The sequence below is a fragment of the Oxyura jamaicensis genome, chromosome 1, assembly GCF_011077185.1.
Source record: "Oxyura jamaicensis isolate SHBP4307 breed ruddy duck chromosome 1, BPBGC_Ojam_1.0, whole genome shotgun sequence".
Classification (NCBI taxonomy): domain Eukaryota; kingdom Metazoa; phylum Chordata; class Aves; order Anseriformes; family Anatidae; genus Oxyura; species Oxyura jamaicensis.
In genome coordinates this window covers 169322338-169343098 of record NC_048893.1, presented here as the reverse complement: position 1 = coordinate 169343098, position 20761 = coordinate 169322338, and the positions used below count along the sequence as shown (strand labels likewise).

Here is a 20761-nt window from a genome sequence, read left to right as displayed (position 1 = left end):
CAATAACCGACCTGAATATTTTATCATATCAAGAAACATTAATCCGTACTTAAAATAGAGAAAAAACAACAATTAATAAACAATAGTATTAAAAATATAAAATAAAATAAGAACATAAAACATAAAAACCTCATCCTAACAGCTTTCTAAAATGTAGCAACAGCAATGCATCCATTTTTATTTCTGGTGGCTACAGGAGGTATTTATGCTTTCCAAGACTATTTGCAATGTCAATACAATTTAATTAAATTAGGTGGAAAACAACAGAACTCTCTCTACAAAAGATAGGCAATTTATAAAACGCACCAAAATACTGCATAACGTAAATGAAATCAAATAAAAAACAAACACGTTTATTCAAGACTTGATTATATAGTTGACAAAGTAGAAGCTCAAAGAAGAAATACTGTGTGTAGGTATTTCCTTATGTAGGACAATTTCATAAAGTGTTTAATGCAATGTCAGCTAAACAAATATGTATGTTCCATTATTTTCATGCTGCAGGAAAGGGTGTACAAGACAAGAAATGACAATTTTACCTTTTTCTCCCATTGCCCCCATCAATTATTGTAAAAGAGAATTTATTGTGTATGTGTAAGCCCAGCTTAAACATCTCTATGCTAACACACATAGTATGGAGAATAAACAAGAGGAGTTAGAGATGTGTGCAGGCCTGCAGGGCTGGGACGCCACTGGCATTACAGAGACGCGGTGGGATGGCTCCCATGACTGGAGTGTTAGGATGGAAGGATACAGGCTCTTTAGGAAGGGCAGGCAGGGGAGGTGAAGAAGGGATATCACCCTATTATGTCCATAAGCATCTGGAGTGCATGGAGCTCTGCCTGGGGATGGATGAGAAGCTGACAGAGAGCTAACGGGTCAGCATTAAGGGGAGAGCAGGGACAGGTGACATTAGAGTGGGGTCTATTACAGGCCACCTGATCAGAAAGAACAAGCAGATGAGGCCCTCTATAGATAAATAGATGCAGCCTCACATTCACAGGCCCTGGTCCTCATGGGGATCATCTGTTGCAGGGACAGCACAACAGGGCAAAGGCCATCCAACAGGTTCCTGGAATGCACTGATGATACCTTCCTTCTCCAAGTGATAAAGGGGCCAATGAGGAGAGGAGCTATGCTGGACCTCATTCTCACCAACAAGGAGGGACTGATGTGGAACATGAAGCTAAAGGGCAGCCTGGAAATGATTGATCATGAAATGGGTGACCATGAAATGGTGCGGTTTAGTACACTGAGGGCAGCCAGGAAAGAGCACAGCAAGCTCGCTACCCTGGACTTTGGGAGAGCAGACTTTGGCCTCTTCAGGGATTTGCTTCACGGAGTACCATGGGACAAAGCTCTGGAGGGAGGAGAGGTCCGGGCAGACCTCATTGCAGCCTTCTAGTACCTAAAGGGGAGCTACAAGAAAGCTGGAGAGGGACTTCTTACCATGAAATTAGTGAAAGGACAAGGAGTAATGGTTTTAAACTAAAAAAGGGTAGATTTAGATAAGACATTAGGAAGAAATTCTTTACTCAGAGGGTGGTGAAGCACTGGAACGGGTTGCCCAGAGAAGCTGTGGATGCCCCATCCTTGGAGGTGTTCAAGGCCAGGTTGGATGGGGCTTTGGGCAACCTGGTCTGGTGGGAGGTGTCCCTGCCCATGGCAGGGGGTTGGAACTGGGTGATCTTTAAGATCCCTTCCAAGTAAAACCATTACGTGATTCTCTGTCTATAAAGTATACAGCTGTTTTTTTCTCATTATTTAGAATCTATGCCAGAAAATCATGCAATATTGTTCTCAGGCACAATATTCAAATTAGTCACTAAGATGGCTACTAGCTGGGTCTGTAAGGGCCAGAGCAGCCTCCACTATGATAGTCTTGTAGAAAAGGACTGACATAGCCTGTATTTCTATTATTTTTAATCTTCCATCATCCCCCAACCACTTAATATCAGATTTTCTCTTCTGCTGACAAGGTTCTTCTCTCTTTATCCAATATAAGCCTATTTCCTTGTTTCTATCTACTTCTCAAGATGAAGCTTGTGAGCAGCTTCAAAGTGCCTGTGCTGGCTGGCTAGCAATACCTCAAAGGAAATTGATGCTGCTGGCCCACTTGTTCTTCCATATTCTTCCATATTAATTTGTATTTGTATTAATTTCTCCTTTACTTAGTTTCCAAGATTCACAGAGGTTACAGGAAACTAAAGCTTTCAGAGTTGTGTTCCTTTAAAATTATTGAGGATGTTAAAAAGTTATTGGTGGGACAGCAAGTAAAGTGGGTTAGAGATTAATAAGGAACAGATGCCCAAATATTAAGACAAAAAGGATTATGAAAAAAAAGGCATGGCACCAAGCACACATTACGGCCATTAAAAAAAAAAGTCAGTGGTTTAAAAAAATGCAATAATGGAAAACAGTAAAATTAATGTTAAGTCAAACTAGAAAAATATATTTACATCTGAATTATTTTTGATCTTATAATTTAGGATACTTATACATGCCTCTTCAATCATTAACAGAACTTAGGCAGAAGTAAATTGTGTCTTGCAATTTTGAGCTTGTTTACTTCTATACAATGGAAGGGTAAAGGAAAACCAGATAATTTTGTTTTGTTGCCAGTAGGTATAAATGCCATACATCAAGCATGCCAGTAGGTTTCCTTAATCTTCTAGGAAGGTAAAAAATTATACCAAAAAAAAAGTTAAAATGATCAATAAAAGGTATACTTCATGTTATAAATGAATGTCACTATACACTAACAAGGAAGCTTTGAGAAGAAATTTTTGTGACTAAAGTTACAGCTGTGCTAACAGAGTCACAGAATAGTTTGAGTTGGAAGGGACCCTTAAGGGTCATTTACTTCCAACCTCCTCCCGTGGACAGGGACACCTTCCACTAAAGTCCATTTAAAGTGCTTAGATTAAATGATTAGAACTGACTCCCCTGGAATATGTGATGCACAATTTTAAACTCAAAATACAGTATTTGAGAAAGATGTGCTACTATGCAGTACTTCAACCCCTGACAAAATGAATTCTGAGATTTTTATTTTCCATTTGGTGTGTTACGGGATACCCTAAGCTCTTGGCATTCTACAGAGACTATGCTTCAATTTAGGTATTTTTAATAAGTCCTCTTCCTTTTTTCCTTAAATACAGCTTTTGTTAGCCAGCACTAGCTAAACTGGAGACAACAGGGAATACTACTGAGCACAGCAATCCCAACTGTAATTATTATGAACAGGTTGATATATATGCATTATCAGCTACACAATTCATTGGCTTTGGATGAATGAAGACAGAAGTACAGCAGAGCTGCAACACAGGTGGGAGGAAAAGGAAATCAAAAAGTTAGTTATTTGTTAACTTTCTGAAGTGGCTTCACTTCATGGACTGCCTTTTTTCACTCATGGGACTACAGATCATCATTCTGCTCATTAATAGAACAGGAAAACAATGAAGGGCTGAATTGAGTAATGTATGTGGCAAAATTTCAAACTGCTTTATGTTTGGTCTTGCATATTTGCGGCAGCTCTTTTCATGGTGGATTGCCTGTCTTAAGTTTATACTGATTTTAATATATTGTACTATGTAAAATACTAATATAGTGTATGGTATCAAGACACGTAAAAGCAGCTGTTATTCTGCAGCAGATAATGAATGATGTTAAGCATGCCCAACATTTCCTCATAAGACCCCATATTTGCTACATGTGATTTTTTTCACAAACTAACCTATGCATTAGGTGTAGAAAATCCAAAAAGAAATATGATTCTGCATAAGAACAAAAGATTAACAGGTACATAGATGTTGCATATATTTTATCAGAATTTCAAAATGGAACTGAGACTGCCACTGCCCAGGCTAGCAATAGTCTCTATAAAAACGAAGTAAACTTTTCAAAGGTAGACTTTCAGGTCACTTCCAACCAGAAGTTCAACTTTTTTAAAGACCAAAGGGTGTGAATTTTGCAGGGTTCCAGTTAGAACTTCCCATATGAAATTCTTGGGAAAATAGCTGCAATTATCTGAAAAATACATGGCACAGAGACTTCAATTAATATAGATAGCAAGGTTCAACAGTAAAATTCCTTATCTGAATATAATAGTTCAAGAAATGCATAAAAAGCTCTTTACAGGACAGAATGGTTGAGGCTGGGAGATACCTCTGGATATCATCTAGTCCAACCTCTTGTGCTCAAAAAGCATGATGAATTAGAATGGGATGCTTAAGACCTTGTCCAAGCAGGCTCTGAGTATGTCCAGGGGTAGAGACTATACAACTTCTCTGGACAACGAGTCCCAGTGTTCAATCACCCATACAGTAAAATTTTCCTTTCCACTTCTGTTTAAAAAACTTCCTGAATTTTGTTTTATGTCCGTTGCTTCTTGTTCTCTCACTGGACACCACTGAAAATATTCTGCTTCTGTCATCTTGACTTCTTCCCATCAGATATTTATATTACATAGGTAATATTCTCCTTGAGCTCTCTCGTCTCCAGGCTTTTGTGAAAGGTAGTTAAAAAAAGGACGATTCTTACCTTCAATGAACTGTAAAATTCATCCAACACTAAACTCATAGAACAAGTCAGGTTACTGACATAATGTCTCTTAATTCAGGACGTCCTGAAAAGTCTCAAAGTCCTGCATTCATTCTACCACAAATACAAATGTTTAGATTTTTAAATTAGTACCTTCTGAAGAGTATTTGTCAAATAATACCTTTTCCTTGACTTATTCAATCCTTTTTATCTCTATACTAAACGTAATACTAAAACAAATTGACATATATTTGTGTCAGTGTGTATATCCGACATATTTACAAACAAAACCAGTGTTAGCTGGACTGAAGTCCAGACCAGATATTAAAGACACACACGCATATACATATATATAAAGGAATTATATACTTTAAGTTAAATTCAAATTGTTTGCCAAAACCCTCTCATTATATGTCCACACAGTCAACATCCCAAAGAGCAACATCCTATCCTTTTTCACCTAACGAGATCCTGTAATCTTTCAAAGACCTTAGGATGCTAGGATATCTTACAGGTTTTGGTTTGTTGACACTGCACAGTTCAAACTATGTGGCTGACTGGATAAGCAGCAGCTTACAGGCAGTGTGTAGTTTTTGCTTTGCAGCTGAAATGGGTTTCTTCTACCTCACTTGAATCAGGCTCTGATTCGGCTAAGTACTACTTCTTCCCTTAATGAATTAGCATAAGCAACAGGAAAGAGGAACAGGGAACTGATTCCCAGATGAAAGGTATCAACCATCTGACTGTCTCTCAGGTATTAGTTCCATAAACTTTTGTGAAAATTGCTATAGCAAATACACTCAGTGGTAGGCTACAACTTGTCAAGTCTCTCAGCTGCTACTTAGAAAATCATGAGATGTGAGCTGGACTGATATAGAAGATGTAGACTAAACTAAATTAAGCTTTCAATATGTAATTTAAGTACTCTCCATAAAGGCACTAAATTTTCACTTTGAACATCCAAGTGTATTTTGTTCACTGTGATTTTTATTGAACATTGCATTGAATGGATTTAATAGTCTAAATCAATATAATTTCAATATTCTTTGACTGTCCTAATTAAAGCAAATGAATGAACTGCAATAATGACTATCATTTCTTTTCAACTAGTATATATAAGATGACTGACAAACCAGCACAATTTAACGTATAAGAGAAACATTCATAATGATAGACTTGGTCAATAAAAGTGCATCAACTGTGCATCTATCTGACTTCCTAAAGAAACAAGAATGCTAATCAGTTCATTAGGGGCCTTTGGGTTGTGATATTTAGTGACAGGATGTAATAGCCTGCTTGTCCATGGAGCCTAATTGTACTCACGATGAAAAATTATTTCCAACAAAGCACCATCCTTCCTTTTTCAGATTTCCTGCTGATTTCTTTTTATGAGCTGCATGCCTTTCAAGACTTCACCATCATTCAGCTTTCCTTGTCATAGGAATAAAACTAAAGACAGGTCCAGGCTTCATCATGCTGTGCAGGATTATCTAACCTTTACATCAAACCTTTTTTGCTTCGTAATTTATTGAAGCTCCTGTTTTTCCAAAAGTAAGCTTCTTTAATTAGTGTGTTCACAGACACTACTAGAAACCATATGAAACTTTACTGTTGTGAAATTACTGCCTTTCTACTGGGAGAGGTAGTAGGTGAGGGCAAACTATTCCTGTTCATAATGTTTTCTGTTCAAAATATTGTTTGAATAGTGTAATATAAGAAATATATAGTATGTCTGGTTTTACTTGTACTGATTTATTCTGAGTAAGATAAAATATTCATCTCACCTATTTCTGACAGCAATCAATACCCAATGGTTAGGGAAAACATGAAGGAAATAGGGTAATTATAGCATGGTAATTAAACTGATGTAGTATTTAGCTTCTAACAGTCTCCAGGTTAGTGATTTTCTGAGCTAAAGCTACCTCTGGACTACTGTGTTTTAGAGCTCCAGACATAATGTCTTTAGTTAACTATCTAAGCCTTATATGAAATTCATTTATATTATCATGTCAAGATGTCTACAACATCTTGAAAGTAAATGCTACAGTTTAATCATTTGCTGAGAAAACACTTCTGTTAGTATGTTCTACCCTTCTGGACAGTATTTTACATTGGTTATTTATAAATATTTATAATAATTAATGAATATGTTCCTAGCTTTCCTCTTCCATGGCATACAAAATTACAAGTATTTTTTTTTTTCCTATATTCTCCTAATTTTTTCGTTTTCCAGTTTCAGAGTCCTGATCTTTTTAAACATTCTTCATACAGAACCTTTTGCCTACTGCTGGTTGTTGTTGTCAGTATTCTCTACCACATCACTAGGTGTACAATACACACATCAATAGGTGTACAATACACTTTTTGACATGGGGTGAAGGAAGCACTCAAGATTTTTCTGATTTTTACAGCAACTTATGTTTTCTGCTTGTTTTTAACTACAGTTTTTTACAAGAACTTTTGTTACAGATGTGTTACACCATAGTCACTGAGGTTGACTTGCCCTTTTGTCAGTATCTACCAACATCTGCCTTTTGGCAGTTTTTCAATTATATTTTTTAAACTAGACATTAGTCCAGAATAAATAATCATTCCCCTAAGAACTTTGTTTCCTTGGAAGTCTTTGTTAACACGCCTTGTTGAAAGATGCATGAGAATTCAGCGATGCTCTACTGTATGTCTCACCCTTATCTGCATTCCGTAAGGGATCTGCAAGGAATGTTTTTTCCCTTTACAAAGCCCACACTGAACCTCCCCCATCATAGTGTATCTCCCATATATATATATATATGTGCGTTCTGTCTTGCTATACGTTGGTTCTGGTTTTATTTGGTCTTCACCAGTTTTCTTGGTAGAGAAGCCAAACTTACTGCTCCAAAGCTCAGATCCTCCTTGCAGCCCTTCTAAAAAAATTACATACATCTTCTCAGCTCAAGTTCCTCTGGTGTCTAGGTCTTGTAGTCCCAAAGCTAAAAGTCCCAACAGGCTAACATAGTTCATGTAAGAATACGTAGGTCAATAGGTACGTATTTGAGTTCACTTTAAAATCTTTTAAAGTATTATGCGACCAAGTTACTCCTGGGGTTTTATGGCTATTTATTTTAAAAAATACTTCTGCTGACTCCTTCATTTGAGATCATCACTTCATATAAAATATTGCAGTTGGGTCAATCAAAGTTCTCCTGAGGGACAACTCTTGCAAACAACTAATTTAACTTTTTGGTTACAGCTTATCTTCTTGGCACACATCGATAAGCTACATCTTCAGCAGCAGTACTGTTTCTGAGATGCTTGAAAAGGAAAGCACAACAATCCTCCTTTTCATTTCTTAAGATGATCACTATCCTTTTTGAAGAAATCAGTTAAGTGCTTTAATATTCTTCATATACAGGGATGGAGAGAAGTTATGCTATTTACTGACAAAGGTCCACCCATTTCCCTCTTTGGCTATCGTATTTTAACTTCTTGCACTACTGCTTTACAACCGTGATTTATTATGTCTCAAATGCAATTTATAACCTTCTATCACGCTATTCCACTAACTTTCTGCCATCAGGTTTCAGAAATTCCCAGTATGTCAGTAACACAAAGGGAAATAAGGCATCATACTTAATCACTTTTTTCAGATGTTCAATAGTAGCACAGATTTATTTCTCAACTTACTTTTCTGTGCTTTCCTTCTTAAGAAGGAAACTAATTTCTTCAGGCTATCCTTCACTCACTCCCAAGTGAATTTTGTTACCTTTTTTCATACCTGTTTTATAGGTATGGAGTAGGTTTAGATTGAATATTAGGAAGAATTTCTTCACAAGGAGGGTGGCTAGGAATTTGAACAAGGCTGCCCAGGGAGATGGTGGAGTCACCATTCCAGGCGGTATTTAAGAAATGTGTGGATGTAGCACTTAAGGACATGATTTAGTGATGGACTTGGTAGCAATAGGTTGATGGTTGGACTTGATGATCTTTGCCAACCTAAATGATTCTATGGCTCTATGATTATAACCACATCTCTAAAGACCTCTGTATATTATTTGTTACTTCAAACCCTAGTCCTCAGCTTAAAAATGTAAAAGGTTATAGGGATTTTAAATGCCAGAATCATAATGTTTTTAGATTAAGAGGAATCTGCCCTTTTTCACAGATTTAATTTCTTAATAAACTTCATAGACTACACATCATTTTCTTAACCAAGCACAGACAGACTAGCTTTATTTCTGAGAATGCTGTCATGGATATGTTTTCCTCTAACCTCCTAGCTATACTTTACCTCTTGCCTTTCAAAACCACTCTCCAAGTTCTCCTCTATGCTATTGGCTTCTTCAGGTACAAAACTTATGTTTCACCCTATAGAGTCACCATGCTGGTGGGTTACAGCAAATCTCTCAAAACCACATTGAGCTGGAAAAGAAAGGCACTGACAGCAGCAACAACAAAAAACAGAATAACTTCACCAACAAAATACATGACCTTACAAAAAATTAGTAATAACATTAAAGGTTACTGATACCTCAGAGAGTCCAGAGAAGGCCTAAAGCCAAGCTGTATACGCTTCGGTTGCAGCTAGTCTACTGAAGAGGGAATTGGCCCTAATGCAGCAATGACAAAAGCCAGTATATCCACTTGGCCTCAGGGTCTCTTGCCGTCTTTTATTAAAGAGTATTAGATTAATCAAGAGCAAAGAGTAACTGTCTCCCGAGTCCTCCTGTCTTTATACATAGCAAAGTAGACTTCCAGTTAGGTAATAACCTAACTATGCCTACTAAGGAAATTTGAACTTGTCTCTCTATGTCTGCCAATATTTTTGCTTCCAGCATGTTCTTTGTGCCAAGCATATATGGCCAACACCTAGTAGGGATGTTTAAGTTAAAGAACAATTTTCTCATAGAATGACCTTCCTGTCACAAGGTTTCTTATGAGAGAAACAGGCAGTTAAGTTGGCTGTAGGGTTTGGAATAAATAGTGAGAAGAGGAATTTTGACAAAAATAAGACCAGAAACCTGTTTTCATAAGCTATGAATCTCATTTCAGCAATATGAGAAATTTTGTTTTCATGGCTGCATGTACAAAATCATTCTCAATGGTAATGCATACACTGCCAAACAAACTCAAGGTGATGTACATCCTTCTCTAATATATTCTTATGAGAATAATCAATTAAAGTCAAGTGTTTAACAGTTCTATTTTAACTACTTTTCACTAAGACACTTATACACAGAATAAGACCTGACAACATTTTTCCCCTCATTCTATTCATTACAGATGAATGCTTTAATTAGACTGTTCATGTATTTAGTTTTTGAGAGAAAAGAGTTATATTTTTTTCAAAAATAAATGCTACAGACTAGATAAAAGCTAGGCAAAGACATTTAAAGTTTAAAGGAGTGCAGTTAAACTACTTCTGTGTTTTTTTTTTTTTTAAAGGAATACTCCAAAGGATATAGACATTTTTTCTACAAACTTATCGTGCTTATCTTCAGCAACTGGAAAAGTCTGCAAATCCTTCTCAAGCTGTTGGAGTTGCCTCTCCATATGCTTCAGGCTCTTCTCCAGGTTTTCTGCTGAGACTAAAATACAGTACATTAACTCTGTTAACACCTTAAATGAGAAACATTGTTTGTAAAATATGCGAGTTAAACCCTTATCCAAATCAGCATACATTTTAAATTCTGAAACAAAAGCACACTGACCAAATTACAAGGTGAGAGAAGCCACTCTCCAATGCTCAGTTCTCCTCACTTACGCAGTTGCCTTATTCTGATTAGATGAATGCTGTTTGAATGCTGATTTTTGTTTTATTCTAATGCCTAAGATAAAGCACTGCAACTAACAGTCTGTTTTAAATAACCTGAGATATACATATGCCAGTCTGTCTCTTCTGATTAACAACCAGAGGGAAAGTTTTGAAATGACTCCAAGTACCACAAAGCTTTCCTAAATCTCATTCTGTTAAAACAGAAAAAATACCAACATTGGTATGGCAGATCATGAAGAAAATAAGACCCTCAAAAACAGAGAAAATGGGGCCATTAAACACCTGTGTATGAAACCTAAAATTCAACTCCTTAGTTTGATAGCACAATACCTAATAAGAAACACAACAGAATCTACCAGAGCCAAAGTGCTTTTCAAGGTAGAGGGAATTGCAGACACTGTGGTGAGCCAGAGCAACATAGAGCTCAGGAGAATGAAAAGAGCAGAGAGGAAACATGAGGGATTTATAGCAGGATGCAGAAAAACTGTAAACTTTCTTTATCAGAAAAAGAGAAATTCAACTTCCAAACACCTGAAGGAATGCATGGAAGTTGAACACTTGATCTGTAAATAGTTGTTTAAAATATCAAGACCATAATGGTAAGATCAGGGTAACTCCTGTTAGCATGTATTCCAGCCTGGACTTATAGTATTGAAGTCAGTTAAAACTTATTTCTTGTCTGTTTATGAAGTAAAATTAACACTTCAATATGTTCTATTGAAAAAATATTTAGAGAACATACTTTGAATTTTAGTCTAATGGCACACCTTACTTTTTTTTTCATCGTTTATTCCACTCACTATATTCTGTACCTATAAACATAAAGTTACCTTCGTCTACAAAAACCCTGGATAAAGCTTTTGGCCCCATAAAGGCAGTAAGATCTGTAATGGATCCATGATTTCATCCTGAGTAGTGTTATGTGATAGAAAATGAGATACACTCACTGAACACATCTTTCTCTCAGAGAAGTCTGAGAAGGGTCCCCAAATGACTGGATTAAAATGTTGCATAGCAACTACAATTCCATTCATAACAGAAAGGTTAACACAAGTATAAAATGATCAATGATAACCTGTGAAAATGCTAATGCAGCCTAAAAAAAAAAAACATTTCTATACAATCATTATTCTTACAAAGAATAAGGGAATATAAATGTATGTTCACATTATAATTTATAACTCAATTCTGTTTATAATCATAATTTAAAGAACCCTCTGTTTACTCTAACTCACTGCTTTCCTATGGTATGTCAGACATGGCAGAGTTTCACTCAGTGATTGGCAAACCCTAATCATCACCAGATAGGTAATTTAGCTAGTTAAGAAACTGTTTCAGAAACAGAGCTAAAATTAGAAGGTGACAATGCTGACTACAGATGCGTTTTGGTTTTCACAGGTTTCAGAAACCAACCTGTTTTTAATATAAAGCCATACTTTTGCTGGCAAAAGAGGTCTTTGAGGGCAGGCATACATAATTTTAAGACACTTACTTAGAAAGCTCCTAAGAAACACCAAATATATACCTTGTGCTTAATATTAACTATCAAAATTAGATAGTTAATATTATGATAGTTCTTCACAACATAGCTTGTCTTGCCTTAAAATGAGTTTGTAGCAGCAAATTAAGATAACATAAATAATATGAGAATGGTGAGACCCAACAAATACACAGGTTTAAAAATAAAAATAAAAAAATTACAGGTAGCAGCTGAAAAAGGGTCACTTTCTTTTCACCAGACAGAAAAAGATCTCAGTGCCTAGAGCTGATTAACAGGCTGTAACAGGCTGTAACAGGCTGTAACTCGGTAACAAAGCACTGAGATTTTCAAATTCTTGCTTTCAGCAAAACCATTTTTTATTTTGGTTCCTTTAATTCTTTTGACCTTGAATAGTTATGTATTTGATCAAGAATCTTTACATCTCTGCCTCATTCTGTAGCTGGTTGTTCTTTTTCTCTCTGTCACAATTTTAAGTTGTTCCTGAGCATAAACATTCAGCATTCCTTTCATTTCAGCAATGCTCATCTACTAGATATACTTTCTTCTAAGACTGTATTTCTGTTGATAGTCTAACATAGAGGCTAGCTTGCAACATATCAGTATTAGTTTGGAATTACTGTCTTACAACTTTAAATTAAGTGAAAATAGTTGAAAAAAACAAAAACTATAAATCTAATCAGCTCTTGAAAAAGATCCCATGAAATATCCCATGACATTCACCCATTTCCTCTAGGAAATATGGTATAAAATCTAAAGTGACATAGAAGAATGGAGGAAGAGGAAAGGGGGAGGGGGAGGACAGAAACTTTTATCCCTAATCCTGAGAGGATTTGTATGAAAACCCAACCAAATCTGAAGTGAACAACTGATATAAAAAACTTGGAAACTAAGTGAAAGATGAGGGTTTTGAATGTTAGTGAGCCCCACAAAAGCAAGTTGCTTGATGAAATAAAATGCATGCATGCCTGACGAGTATCTTATTTATACCCTCTGAACTCTCTTATCCTTGTCAAAAAATTAAAGACAGTAATTAGTCTTCCTCACTTTCTGATTTCAGGGTTGAAACAACTTTGTTCTTCATGTTTCCTCTCTTGATTCAGGTTTTCTAATACCATGACTATTCCAGAAGCCTCTGTACCTGCATCTGTATTAAAACCTCTCTACATAACATTTCAGGCTCACCAGCCCTTTTAATGTTTGCGTTACTATTCCTACTGGAAATACTTTATCTGATTATCTTCAGGTAAAATATCTTTTTTCTTGACCAGAGCTCTTATTACAGTATCAAGATGCACGATCTTGTACTTCATACTATCGACTTTCATTTCTTTTACTCTACATCCTCGGGACCATTCAGTAATGACAATCTAATCTTCCTCTCCACTGACAACGCTGCCTAACTGTATGTCAGATACGTTTGTTGCTTCAATACCACAATTTTATTTTGTTGCCATGTTCCTTTTAGACAGCATTCTACATTTCTTTCACTTTTTACTCTAATGAACAATTTTCCATTTTCCATTATATCAAATGATTTTCTGAAGTCAAGATAGATTTCACGTGTCCAAAAAAATAATAAGTCAAAGCTAGAAAATTAGTCTACTACTTTTTCTATTCATTTTCATTTTATGCCATTCTCATTAACCTCCATATGTTTGATTATTCTTTCCTCCAAAAACTTTCATATCATTAAGGTCAGATAAAGAGATGTGTAATTGCCTAAAATCAATCCTTTCTGCTCAGCTTCTTAGATGTTCTGTAATCATACAACACTATTGTAGCCACAGTAAAACTTGCTAAAAATCGTACTTATTGAACTTTTATTTTAGTTCCATATGTCAGTTATCTCAGAATGCAGAAATGGAAAATGGTATTTACAACACGAGTATATGGAACTCTTATTTTCTTTACACAAATTTCTATGGAAACCCTCTCCTCTCCCCCACCTCCAGATCATTATTCTTAAAACTAAAGCAGTATTTCTTCTAGCTTTGTGACAACACCCCTTTCATCTCTAATCCTAGAAATAACTCTTTATGGCAAAGCAGTACTACTGGTGTTCTCTTTCATTTATATTGCTGCAAACCTTCAGTTTCTTTTTGCAACAGTTATTTCAGCTGGTATTTTAGAAATCCTACATGCTGCCCAACCTCTGTGACAGTTTTCTTGGTCACCATCCCCATACCAATAGAATCATCCTCTCGCCTCCGGCTGTTTAGCTTTTTTTGTGCTGCTCTGGCCACTACATTCTGAGGCGGAGAGAGTGACAGTGACATGCTGATCTCTGGCCTGATGTGGAAAACTATACTGTGCAAAAAAAAGATTCTGGCAATATACTGTTGCTTTTCCTGTTTGAACTTCATGGATACTGGATAGTGGACAAGGCCTACTGAGTGATTCTGTAAAACTGTCAATACACTATTAATGTAGTATTTGTTTAGTATCATTGAATGACAAAATATAGCCTAAAAAAAAGGCAAAACAAAGCAAACAAGAAAAACCTTCATTGTCAGGTGGTTTAGAGCACTAACACAGAAACAGTATGTAAATACAGAGGCAAAGTATTAGGTTTCTGTAAACACCAGCTATAGTTGGTGGAAAGAGCTCAGCTATAGTCTCAGCTATCCATTAACCTCAATAAAATGTAGTTGGGTATATTCACTCAAGGTCACAGACAAAGACTAAAAATACAGCATGTATGCTTTATTGTTCCCAAGATGACCTCTTCTCTTGCCTTCTACAGACATTTTCTTGTTTTCTTGACTTTTCTTTTTTTTTTGATAGGTGCTATACATTACTCTTGTTGATTTTTTTCCCAAGGCTCTGATAATGGCATTGCCTCTCAAGCCTGAGGATTTTCCCTTCTGTAGGCACAGCAGCTTCCAGCTGCACACATGAAAGCAAAAGCTCTCTAAGCAGGATTTAATTAATTTTCTCCTGTTCTGAATTCAAATATAAGCACTGTAATGTAGTATAACTGGTAAGCAATGTATAGACATTTTTGTACCCAGGTTCCTAGTAACAATGGTACTATTATCTCCAGGAATAGACCTCGGACCTTATACTAGCTGAGCCCTATACTAACTGCACAAGAGTCTGCTCTGCTGTTTTGAGAACTTTCTGTGCAAAAAGAAGCTTGGTACTATGTCTGTTTTTATGATTCACAGTTTAAGCTCAAAACATGAAAATATGGGCAAAAGTTGAAAACTGATTCCCCCAAGTGATGAATAATTGACCATCAGTGAATTGTCTATCATTGGATTGCTGTTGAAAGAAAGAAGCAGCTGCTAACCAAGGGGAAAAAATGGCCAAGCAGCAAGATATGACACCTGCCACAGCACAGGAAAATAATATCCCTGTGTTGCACAGTACAAATGTGGATAATTTGGAGGAGGGAGAGAAAGACGACACATGCATAAGTTGTGTTTTCCTTCACTGAAGAGCTTCTGAGCCTCATCACCTCACCCCTTGGGAACCAAGACCATGAAGTATTGTGCTGACTGCAGGGTATATATATTCACAGCTAATTTGGGATATGATTGTTAATAACTGCTTTCAATGTGCAGTAATATTGATTTATAATAATTATGAATGAACCATTAGCATGAAATGTTAATGAATATCAGTCCAGTAAAGTTTTAAAGTTTAAAACTGACCACATTTATCAGTCTTCTAAACAATCCAACATCGCAATCTCTAATCTTAAAATAGCTGTACAAGTAGAGAGACACACACACATATAGATGCACTTGCAACACTTCCCTGCTCATTAAAATTAAACTTTCTCATCTTCAAGAATCTGAACATCTTCACAATGTATTCATACCCAATTCTTTTCTGTAACATTGCCTTTTCTGCCATTTTAATGCTCCTCTCGCAAACGATTTCTGCATAACTTACTTATGTTTTTAATTTGTCTTCTAGCAGATATCTACCCTTTTCATTCCAGTACATAAATAATACTCTATTTGTCTAAATCTCAATACTGCTTAATACTCTTTTTACTCTTCTTTTTATCTTGAGTCTCTCTTTATTTATTTATTTATTTATTTTCCGGAAAAGCCATTAAAAATAAATTTCAGATGACAGACATGGAAAAAAAAACAGACCTCTGCTTGGTAAAAAGTCTTCCAGTTATTTTGCATGGTCATCATTCTTGAAAACTACCATTTACGGCAGAGGAACATCCCAAATGTAACTGTAATTAAACTGGAAAATAAACCTTGCACTTAAAAAGGGCATTCTCTCTCAAAATAAAATAAAAATTAAGATAAGGTGTTTAGCATATTAGTTACAAATATTGTTCAAATAGAGCTCTGAATGGATTACTATTTCACATCTGATTCTGCTATGAGAACTTACATAATTGTGCAACCTGCCAAACAGTGGAATCATCTGTTGATTTGGTACTGACTGAGTGTAATGGAGTACGGAGTAACTCATGAAGTTTGTACTGTTTTCTGAACATACAAAAACACCATCCAGCAAACAGTAATCCTGGTTACCCTGTGAATGTGCTACTTAAAATAAGAAAATAAGATGAACAAAAAGCCCAAGCAATGCATAATGGAAGTATTTTTTTTTTCATACTACTTAGAAATTTGCCATAAACTTTTCAAAATTATGTAATAAGAAAAATGTTCTTTTGACATATAAATTGTGGTTGGCATATACATTAATATTGCTCTCTCAAGCTGTCCTAATGTTTTTAAATGTTGAAGGTGTGAGCGTTGTGTATTTTAATGAATATAGATTAAACTTCACTCTCAGACTTAGTCTCTCTGTGAGACTAAGGATCAAAAGGATCAAAATAGGGATCAAAATAGGGATCATATAGGGATCAAAAGAAGAGAAATAGCAAATACTAGACAAAAGCAGTGATTCACAGAATCAAAGATTGGTTGAGGTTGGAAGGGACCTCTGGAGGTCATCTGGTCCAATCTCCTACTCCAGCAGGGGCACCTACAGCAGGTTGCCCAGGACCATGTCCAGACAGCTTTCAAGATCTCTGTGGAAGGAGAATCCACAACATCTCTGGGCAAGCTGTGCCTTTTCCCCACCAGGGAGCATGCCGGGGATGGGCAAGAAACTGTGAGGGGACACAATCAGGCCAGCTGACCCCAACTGACTATTCCATACCATACAATGCTGTGCTCAGCAATAAAAACTTGGGGGAAAGAAGCAGGAGGGGAGACATTTGGAGTTATGGTATTTGTCTTCCCAACTAACTGTTACGTATGATGCTCTGCTTTCACAGGCATAGCTGAACATCTGCCTGCTGATGGAAAGTAGTGAATGAATTCCTTGTATTGCATTATTTGTGTGCACAGCTTTTGTTCTCCCTCGTAAACTGTCCTCATCTTAGCCTATGAGTTCTCTCCCTTTTACTCTCCAGATTGTCTTCCACATCCCACTGGTGGGGAGCGACTGAGTGGCTACGTGATCAAGTGATGTTTAGCTGCTTACTGGCATTAACACACAAAAAAAAACATTACAGAAAAGATACTATTAAAATACTTCTGATATCAAAAAATAACTGTGATAATGGTAAATCTAAAAAATAAAAAATAAAATGTATGCATTAACACGAGTGTACATATTAAATGTATGTGTATCAACAAAAGAGAGTTCAAGCAGCAAACATGTTAAGTATCTAACCCAAAAAATTGATAAGACCAATTCTTCCTATTCTTCATTCAAATTCAATGCTTACGTGTTTACCAGTACCTTCTCAAGATTTTTCTCTTACTTCTTTCAGTGAACATCGAGTAACATTTAACTGAACATTTATAATTCTCACCTGGAAAGCTACCTAATAGCAACACTTGCAATTTATTAGTATATGACTTTTTCTTCCAAAATGTATCAAAATTACAATTTGGTTTCTAGTTTTTTGTTTTGTTTTGTTTTGTTTTTTTGTTTTTTAAAAAAAGTCTATCTATGAAAAAAGTGAATAAAGTCTAAAAAATGAGAAAACAGCTAAGTTACTTATAAAATAACAGTAAGTGATGACTTTTAGAAGAAAAAACTGCAGTTTTATACAGTTACTATAATGTCAAAGGAAGACTCTATATATGGTTACCTGTAAGACCTGAGTAAATTATAGTTAATCAAATAAAACAACAGCCTGAGAAAATGCAATATAAATCCTTAGAATACCATAAAATAAGAAATCAGTGCAGTGCACTAAATTACAAAATATTTCTCATCTGGAATACTAATAGAAAAGTAGGAAAGTCATTACATTTAAAAGAAGAGACAGCTTTAATTATATGAATCTTCAGAAACTGTCATATCAGTAAGCTCATTAGCTACAATGAAAGTTCCTCCTGCTGATCTAAAAGTACTTAAAAAACAGGATTTGTTATACTTCAAAGCAAAAAGGTATCTTTAATTCATGTACTGTAGCAGTGAATTAAGCCTACTTCTAGTATTACAAAAGTAAAAACTGTAACTTTAGCATGTAATGGGAAAAAAAGGGCAAATTAAATACCCTGAAGTAAACTACAATTGCATAAGTAAAATGTTCCTTGCTGCTTCCCTGTCAACATTGTATTTAAAAAAATTGAAATGTATTTTTCTAAAGGAGTAATTAATTTACATATTTTGAATGTTTTGTCATTTATAGAGTACTATAAACTACATGTTGGCTTCACAACTAACAGACCTTCTCACTGCTTTTAAAGTCTTGCAAGCTACGTTAACTTGCATTTAAGTGTTTAATGTACAACTCTTACCGGACACTATTTAATGAAATGAAATGATCAAGACTGTATCTTGTAAAAAGGATAAAAAACAAAACAAAACAAAACAAAAAAAAACCTGCTAAACAATTTAATGTTCTGATGTTCACATCAGAAATAACTTGACAGAGAACATCTAAGAATGAGCTACTATGAAATAAGAAAAGATATAAGGCAGGCTACAAATGGGCTGCCTGATAGAAAGACAGTTGTGTCATGAAAGAATTCTGAAAGGGAGGAATTTGTAGAAGACTGTCAACAACAACATGATGGTGGGAGAAACTCAAGATCAAACCTAATAACAATAAAGAACCAACATGCATAGTATAATTCCAGTTTTATACAGCAGGTTCAACTTAAAATTAACATTAACAGAAAACTTTTATTTATAATTTAAAGGACACTTGCAAATAATAGCTTTATCCTACATATAAAGTGTGAAATAATTGTAGTTATGGAAATAAATATGCAGATAGTAAATAAAAACATCTCACAAAAAAAAACTGGCAACAAATAAAAATATATGAGAAAAATATTCTTATGAAATTTCACTAACTTATTCTTGGGAATCAGCTTTAAAACTTACTCCAGGGCACAAAGTTCAGTAAAACCATGAAGAGAATGACATTCTACCACCTCTACAAGAACCTAACCTTTGCTAGGACAAATGGCAGAGAACAGGATTTAGAAAAGTACACTGAAAGAAAATATGAACAATATGGCTCACATTAAAAAAAAATTGAGCATTATATGAACTAAGCCCAGCAAATCGTGATGCATTTCTTCACCCAACAAGTTTCACTAACAAAGCAGCGTATATGTAAACATGTAAAACCTAGCAGATGACAGAATAAAAGCCAGGCTGGCTCCTTTCCCTCAGCACTATCAGCAACCTATAACCCTTAAATGTAACCTTTGGATCCAGCAGTTCTTCAAACTTACTGAAAGTCTGAACTGCATCCACAATATACAACCCAGGAAGGATTATTCTTGTTAAGTACCAACTACTGTTTCCTGGCAAGGAAGAGAAACTCTAAGCCCTCTATATTCAAATTCTACTCTAATATAACCATAATTTATTCTGTAAAAAGTGTATTTGACTAAATGATCATGAAGATAAATGATTTTGGTGACTTCTCTTCTACTGCTCTCCCTAGCAGCCATAATGACTCTTTGTAACATCCGCTGTGTTTTCCAGCTCACTGTAGAAGCCACAATGTGAATCATTCACCATTATTCTTGGCCAACTTGTTAGTCTTCATCAGCCTGTCCATAGGTTACATAAAACCAGGTGTGTCCATTATGTCAGACACAGCTGATCATAACCAAAGATTCACAGATTTTTTTTTCTTTGAACTGACCTGTTGGTAAGCTCAAGAATAAGAACTTCATTAAAAATTTACTGTACAAAACTAAGTGCATATTAAATCAACTTGCTTCATAAAAATATACTTCTGCAAAAGCAATAAAAGGTTTTAAAAATACATGAACTGTATGTAGTCTTTAGGATCTGCTGCATTTTCCAAAAAGGCAGTGCTGAAGACAGAATGGAATTTTACAGGTAGGGAAACCAGTATATAGCAAGACTGTCATACAGTGCAAATGAAATGCAAAATACATCTCATATAATACACTGAAATAAAATCACTGTATAAACTTGAAAACAAGGTCATTGATTTTCATCGTACACCATTTTCAGTGAGATCAAAGATTCATCAAATCAATACCAGATAGCTAAAAACAACAGAAAACCTGGATTAACTGGTCATTTTACTGACTGGACTTTGAATGGCCAGTGTTTATATCTCAGGACCTTTACAAAAGACAATCAGCAGCTTCATAGAGGATGGTTGTCTACACTGAAATAATGGCTAGTAATATGGACCATTTTAGTAGTTCTGGCTGACATAATAAATTCAAGCACAATAAAGCCAATAATATATGATTAAGGAAAAATCAGTTGCCAGTTAACAGCAGGTTCTATGAAAATAACACATAACATAATAAATATATATAAAGAAGGAACTCATATTTTCAGTACAAACAGTTAGATGAGGGACTTGAAGCATCTGACAGATATTTAAACATACCTGAACTTCTAAGTGGTTATAATCCACTAACCATAATTGGAAACTTTAGGAACCATGATAACAGAAAGCAAACTCAGTGTGAGTGACCACTATCTCGAGTCCTCTCTATCAGGAACAGTTTTTGGAAAGCTAC

At 35.5% G+C, this 20761-nt stretch overlaps 1 protein-coding gene across 4 annotated transcripts in view; it reads right to left on the bottom strand.

Annotated features, from left to right (window-relative positions):
• The window catches only part of DIAPH3 (diaphanous related formin 3), a 242005-nt gene that overhangs the window by 88916 nt on the left and 132328 nt on the right, over window positions 1–20761 (bottom strand). For all 4 annotated transcript variants that reach the window (XM_035321732.1, XM_035321706.1, XM_035321713.1 and 1 more), the window contains one exon: window positions 9982–10106. In XM_035321732.1, the coding sequence (XP_035177623.1) occupies window positions 9982–10106 (125 nt within the window). The remainder of the gene's footprint in view (window positions 1–9981; window positions 10107–20761) is intronic.